This window comes from Hipposideros armiger, unplaced genomic scaffold, assembly GCF_001890085.2.
Source record: "Hipposideros armiger isolate ML-2016 unplaced genomic scaffold, ASM189008v1 scaffold_124, whole genome shotgun sequence".
Taxonomy (NCBI): domain Eukaryota; kingdom Metazoa; phylum Chordata; class Mammalia; order Chiroptera; family Hipposideridae; genus Hipposideros; species Hipposideros armiger.
In genome coordinates, this window is record NW_017731474.1 from 1,553,282 (window position 1) to 1,560,853 (window position 7,572).

Consider the following 7,572-nt stretch of genomic DNA (forward strand, 5'->3'; position numbering starts at 1 on the left):
GTGCCGACTGCCTGGTCAGACAGCATTAAGATTAGCCAGAGAGCATGAGCAGCAAGCCTTAGACTGTGGACCTGGCCTGGCCTTGCTGCAGTTTTGGATTTGGTTTTTGAAATAGCAGCTTGGGAACCCTGGGATTAACAGCTGCAGGTACAAGCAAAGCGTGGCCTCCGAAAAGTACTGTCGGTGAATAGGCATGAGGGTGGCTTTGCTTGGATCTTGTGACAGGGTGTGTTTCTGTGGTTTGTGGCGAGTGAGCAGTTTGGGGTTAGATAGGAATTATAGAGTATCTTACAGAGCAGAGGGGTTGGCAAGGCAGCGTCATTTCTGGAACATACATGTGTCCACACACGCCCTTGTGTGCTGTAATTGCCAGTGTAGCAGCTGAACGTGGCAGCTGTGTCTGTGATGCTTGGGGCCAGCCTGGTTGCCCCACTAGCAGGTGAGATAGTGGTTGAGGGTCCTGGAGGCCCCAGTAAAACAGAAGCCTTTGTTACAAGTGAAAAGAGCTTAGGCTTTGGAGTCAGACTGACTGGGGTTGGAATCCTGGCTTTATCAGCCCCTGTATGGGTGACTTTAGGCAAGTTGAAGCTCTCTGAGCCTCAGTTTCCTCATCTAAAATGGGATAATGGTGCCGCTGACTTCAGGATTATTGTGATCAATAAAAGGGGGAGCAACTAGCAGGATACCAGGCCCAAAGAAGACCTCATTAATAGTCATTGCCTTCTCTTATTTCTTTCTCCTTTGCCCCTCTGATTTTCTGAGTCTTTATCCAGAGAGCTACAGTGAGGCTGTATTTGCTCAGGAGCTATTTTCTGCTCGGCCCTCACAGGGCTGCCCAGAGAGCTAGGCTGGGGAAGCTTCCGGAGAGGCTACTGCTTATTCTGGGTTCTGGCTGCTCTCTGCCCAGTGCCTGCCGGGCAGCCTGGCATTAGCTTCTACCTTCTGCGGGTGGAAACTCCGAGGTCCTCTGCCACCAAGTGAGACAGTGAATGAGCCAGTCAGTATCTTGGGCTTCCCTGGGACAAGCCTCTGGCTATTACAGCGTTTTAAAGACGGACTTTCAAAAGATCACTGGGGAAACCACCCACTGCTTTCCAACACCGTGTGTTTTCAGCTTAGTTTTGATCAATGAATAATAAATATACTACTGACTATGACTTGTGTGGCCCACCTGCCACATGCCAGGCCCTACGTCAAGCACTTTGTCCAGCCCATCTCCTGCAGTCCCCACAAGAGCCCTGAGGTCTCACAGGTGACAGAGAATACAAGTATTTGGCTCAGGAAGGGATAGTCCCAAGCTGTAGGAAGGACTGAGGTGCATCAGGGCCTGTTGGAACCAGGGACACAAATTCCACTTCTACTCTACGTTTCTGATCCTTGCTTCTCTGCTGGAATGTTGGCGTCATATTTTTCAGATGAGCTGCCTCCAAATGTTCCTTGGACTCTTACTGCATATCTCACAGTTTCACCAACACACATGACTGCCTCTTTCTCCTTGCTCTCAATTCAGAGAGTCCCAGGAAAGGCTCTGATTGGTCCAGTTAGGTCCCCTGCCCAACTGTGAGACCAGGAGAGCCAGGGACCCTGCTGGATCTGCCTGTTGGGTGGGAAGGTGGAATTGGGGAAAGGTCTCAGTTCACCTCCAGAGAAGAACCCTTCTCCCACTGCTTGCTTCCTGTGTATGCCCCCTGGGAAAAAAACACCTGTACTTGCTGGGAGTTCTCAGCTTTACCCAGAGGCTGCCCTGGACAACCTAGAATTGGCCCCTATTCTTGCTTCATGACATGCACTTGTTCTTGGTCTACACGTGGCCCCCTTTCATCTTGTCTGTGTCTAATGAAGTCTTTAACTCTGTTTTAGTACAACTTAACAGTTTGCTTAAATCTTTCCACTATTGCAAAGCTGAACTAAATGGATTTTTTGTTTTAATCTTTATTTTAGCATCTACGTCATGGGCTTGGTTCTGGAGTGGATTAAGAACAACGGTGGTGCAGCAGCCATGGCGAAGCTTAGTTCCATCAAATCGCAAATGATTTATGATATTATTGACAATTCTCAAGGATTCTATGTNTGTGGGATCCAAACCGGGGATCCCTGGCGTCCCAAGCCAGCTCTTAACCAACACGCCACTTGGCCGGCCCTTTTTCCCCTTTTTTATTAGTTCTTTCGCCCCATCCTTCCTATAAAAACCTTCCATTTTGCATATAGCAACCTTCTAGTTACTAGATGGGATGCTGCCCAGATTCATGAGTCACTTAATAAAGCCAATTAGGTCTTCAAATTTACTCAGTTGAATTTTGTGTTTCAACACCTCCATGAAATTTTGCAATTTGCTAAATGAAGGTGCCAAGGAAGGCAGTGATATTGTTCATTTCAGATTTTTCTAGAAACTGTCCTCCAGCTCCCAAACCCAAAGCAGTACCTCGAATCCCAGCCCCATCCTGCCCACATACTCACCACAAAAAGCAAACAAAAGCCCCAAACCAGTCAACTTACAAGCCTTTTCAAACAGAGTAGTTGACACTGGCTGGTGCTATGGAAAGCCCCAGGGTAGGCACTGCGTGTATTCCTGGCACATCGATTTTGCTCAAAGATTTGAGAAAATATTTTTATATTAAAAGAAACTAGGTCAAATGATGGAGTAGAATGCCAAGTTCACATTTGTAAAAACGATGAAATTCTAGACTTCAGAGGAACTTCTTTCTTGCAGGGAAGGGGGCCTCTCTGTTTTAGAACCCCATCTGGGTCTCCACTGGAGTTCCAGAGGACATTTTTGTAGAAACGTTTGAGCAGTGCTGGCTCTGCGCCGGGCCTGGCTCTGGGCCTCCTCCGCTGGCTTGGGCTGCGGCTCCCTAAGGGTATCGCCTTCCTGTTAATATCTCTTCACGTTTCTAAACTCACAGCTTGTCAGCGACGGCGCAACCTGAGAGCTAACGCCAGGCTTCAGCTCACTCGTTTCAAAACCGTAAATGAAGAATCAGCAACTTAAGGGACTTGCCTTGGGGGCACCCAGGCTTTCCAGGCCATTGATACTTCCAGAATCCTTGCCGCTTCCATCCTTTAATCCTGCAGGAATTTTGTGCCAGTGCACGTGCAAAGAACCTAATTCCTCACCCTGCAGTTCCAAACTTGGGAGCTCGGCCTCACCACTGGAGTATCTGGCGCTGTGGGGGTGCTTAGAAAAGTTTGATGAATTAATGACTGCTGGTTATGAAACAAATGCATCACACCCTAGCCCAGGAGAATGGTAAAGGAAAGAATGATTAAATGGGACCAGCGGGCGCAATTTTGCTCCNAAGAACAACGGTGGTGCAGCAGCCATGGCGAAGCTTAGTTCCATCAAATCGCAAATGATTTATGATATTATTGACAATTCTCAAGGATTCTATGTGTAAGTCAATGAATTTTATCTCACATTTTGCCTTTTGCGAATTTAAAAATGTGTGTATATCCTGGGACTTTTGGCATGGGACGTTCACTGCTTCCCGTATTACAGGATGAATGCCCCCATTCCAGGTCTGCAGTCTGTGAATGGAATTGGCTGTGGTGTGAGTTGACTGCCCGCTAAACATTCTTGTGACTAATTGATTCGTGAATGTGTTGACCACTGGAGCAGCGCTTACGAGATACAGACAACGTATGGACCTTGTATTAGTCTCTTAGGGCTGCTGGAACGAAGTACTATAAACAAACTGGGTGGCTTAAAATAACAGAAGTTTATTGTCACTGTTCTGGAGGCCAGAAGTTCGAATCAAGGTGCCAGCAAGGCTTTGTTCCCTCCGGAGACTCCAGGGGAGAAGCCATTCCTGTCTCGTCCAGCTGCTGGTGGCTCCAGGCTTGGCTTGTTTCGGCATCACCCCCAGTCTCTGCCTCTGCCTTCCCATAGCCTCCTTTTTCATTGTGTGCCTTCTCTTTTGTCTCTTACAAGGAACGGGGCCATTAGATTTAGGGCACAAAATGGGAGGACAGGAAGAATGGTGATGCCCTTGGAAAAAAAATTCAGGGAAATAGACACAAAAAAGAAATGTAGAAGGAACATTGGGAATCCCCTGAATTCTTTTTTTTTTTTTTTTTCATCCTGCCACCTGTTGGCAGCTCAGCAGCTGCTCAGCTCGGGCAGGGAATCAAGCCACTGTTGCTCAGAGCTCAAACTCTTGAGCGAGCTCTTAACCAACTGAGCCACTCGGCTGGCCCTCCCTGAATTCTTTCTCCCCAGGGTCCTTTAACTCCAAGCATCCCATTGGCATTTTCCCAGAAGGCAGACAGCCGCAGCCAACATGGCAGTTAAGTCTTCTTGTGGGGAATGTAATCATCTTCCCACCCAGAACTCCTCATTCACTTATGAATAGTTTTGACCCAGAATCTGAATAAACCTCTTCAGAATAAACCTCTTTCTGGGAACTTCCGTCCACCCCCTGGGCCAGCGGCCCAGAAAATGTCATCCCAGCTCATGATATTCCTGTGGGAACTTGTTACTAGAGTAAAGAGCAGGCTTTCATTCCTCCTCTCCTTAGCGTTTGCAGCTGGATAGCCCCTGTCCTCGATTGTCCTGTACTCACTTGGGTTTTCAGGAAATCCTTCACTTTTCTTTCTGGCCCCAAAGGGGAGCTGAGACATTTTAAAGAGGAACACTGAGTAAACTGGAATTAGAATTTGCCATTTACCACCACCTTTGTGTCTCGTTTTTGTTCCCTATTCCATGCCCTCTGGCTTGTAAGACCACCCCTTTACTGAACATAGTTCTGGGCGGTTCACTGGGGGTTGCCCCAGGGCTGCCGGAGACTCTGGCAGGGAAATCAGAGATTGGATAAGACACCTGTAGAACTCCCTGTGTTCATTCCGTAGCCTAACCACCCACACGGCACTGGTGGACCCCAAGCTGAGCCCCCTTGAGTAACATAGCATCTTGGGCTTAGAAGCCCTGCTTTGCCAAATAGCCTTGCTGCTCAAGCTCAGTTTCCTCATCTGTACAATGGCTGTAATAATGGCACATACTTCTTTTGACTGTTGTGAGGATTACGTGAAAATGCATGTGAATACAGAGTATAACATATAGGGGTTAAGAACACGGGCTCTTGCGCTGGTTTGTTGTATAAGGCACTAGAAACAGTGTTTGGCAGATAGGGAACATTCCCTAAGAGTTAGCTCTATTATTATTTGTGGTTATTATGGAAAGCACTTAGGACATTCCTGACACAGTGCTTAATGTATATTAGATATTAATTTTAATATTATAAAGATGTCCATGTGAGTCCATATCCAGACATGGGGTCACCTTTCTTACCACCTTCATGTGGGGTGGAACACTCCAGCAGCATCAGAGAGCCTGCTGGAGGACCCCCAGCCTTTGCAGATTCAAGTTCTCTGTCAGAAAGCCAGCCTTTCGTCGCCTGTCTTAACCACTCCCCTGTGCCCTCCTCTGAAACCTTTCACCTTCCCTCAGGCAAAATTCCTTGTTTGGCTCTGCTTCCACAGATGGGGAGCAGTTAATTCCCTTTAATCTTTTTTTTTTCTCCTCTCAGTCAGCCTCCTACCAGCGACACTCTTAAGCAAAACTAAATATTTGTTGCATGCAGATTTCATCTTTAATTTGTAGCTTTTATGACAATATTGCTGTCATGATATCATCTACTTTCATGACAAGATATGTAAATGGGGTTGGAGGGTGAACTGCAAATACAGATTCCGCATTCTTCCCCCATTTAGTTTTTTATTTCTTCTTAAATTAGCTGTGCTTTTTGCTGCTCCATGTCTATAATTGGACCCTCACATTGGGAGCCTGAGACAGCAGAAGAATATCAAAAGATGGTATCCACTGAATTCTGAATTTAAATGTCAACCATGACACTTACCACCTTGTAAAAAAGGGGGGGCCCGGAATTCAGGCTCAAAGCCTATTACGAGATACTTGGTTTCCCTTCTTGCCTTCTTGAGTCTCTTCTGCCTGTGGGTGTGCACTTGACTCCTATTAACTTTAAGAGGAATTATGTATGTGCCCTCAGGGAAGAGCATAACTATTTTAATGGGGGCTTCCTCACACTGCTTTTATTTGCTGTTTAATTTTAATGAAACACACTCTGTAGAAGTGTAAAACTAAGACAGGATGTGCCTTGAGAAAATAGAGAAAAGGTTATTACATATTTTACTTTTCTTTTATTCCAGAGTAGCGTGTTGGTTCCTCTTCCATTTATCTCTTTTGGTTGTCAGTGGAAAATAGTTTTCGCTGCCTATTTTCCAAATCAGAAACTGAAGTCAAATCCTAATCTTTCCTAGATAAAAAATTCACTCATCATTTTGGAGAGTCTGTATAAGCCTTGTGCAAGGTGCTGGGAATAAAAAGATCAATTTACTGAATTTAACAGATACTTATATCACATTTACTCTGTTCTAGACACTGTTCCAAATTGTATCAGTTATCTAGTTTTGCATCAAAGAACACTCCAAGACAGTGACTTAAAATGACAACAGTTTTTTTTGCTCGTGTTTCTTTGGGTCGGTAGGTTTAGCTGGGCTCAGCTGGGCGGTTCTGCTGCTCTCGCCTGGGATCACTTATTCAACCAAAGTCATCTGGTAATTCACCAGGAGCCAGTGGTCAAAAATGGCCTCACTCACATGTCTGGGAGTGATCTGGCTGTTGACTGGGCCTCTGATTTCCATCAGGCTAGCTCGGGCTTACTTACATGGCAGCAGCAATGTTTTAAGGGAGCACGTATAAAGGCTACATGGGCCTTTGAGGCCTAGGCTTGGAATTTGCACAACATCAGTTTAGTTGTAATCTCTGTCAAAGCAAGTCACAGGACCAGCCCAAACCCAAAAAGTGTGGAGAACTAGACCCCATCTGTTGCTGGGAGGGCTGCAGAGTATTTGTGACCATGTGAAAATATACCACAAAAATTCTCTATAAATACACTTAATCCTCACATCAACCTGATGAGGTAAGTTCCATTATTCTTCCTACTATTCAACAGATGAAGAAAGTGAGCAAGCTGCAACAGGTTAGTAACTTACTCAAGGCCACACAGCTTGGGACAGTACAGTGTGACAAATGCTTTGAAAGCAGCTGCTCATTTTAAAATCTTTCAGCCGTTAATAGGACCAACATTTTTCTCTCTGCAGCCTTGTAGAGAAAAGGTCACTCACATTGCTGTGTGGCTGCCATGTGTTGGAAGCTTCATATATGTTGTCCCACTGAACTGTCACAACTAGTCTGAAATAGAGGTATTATTATTCCCAATAGTCAGGTGAGGAAACTGAGGCTCATGGAAATTTAGTACAAGTCATATAATGAGAGAATGCTAACTCACTGTTCCATATATAAGAGGGGTTTCCCTAAGTAAATTATACATGTCCTGGGGCAGATCTTTTTTTAATCTCCTGTTTCTATCTAGAAAATGTTTAAACAATTTTTTTCTGTTGATTTCTTAATGGCAGTTACACATTTCAGAAAAGTCGCTGGAATAATAAAAGTGTTTTTCAGATGTCCAGTGGAGCCCCAGAATAGAAGCAAGATGAATATCCCGTTCCGCATTGGCAATACCAAAGGAGACGATGCTCTTGAAAAAAGATTTCTCG

The 7,572-nt window shown here is 45.4% G+C and overlaps 1 protein-coding gene across 1 annotated transcript in view; it reads left to right on the forward strand.

The window, feature by feature from the left end:
- The window catches only part of PSAT1 (phosphoserine aminotransferase 1), a 25,804-nt gene that overhangs the window by 8,900 nt on the left and 9,332 nt on the right, over positions 1-7,572 (forward strand). Inside the window, exons 3-4 of the mRNA XM_019648289.1 lie at positions 1,937-2,072; positions 7,468-7,567. Of these exons, the coding sequence (XP_019503834.1) occupies positions 1,937-2,072; positions 7,468-7,567 (236 nt within the window). The remainder of the gene's footprint in view (positions 1-1,936; positions 2,073-7,467; positions 7,568-7,572) is intronic.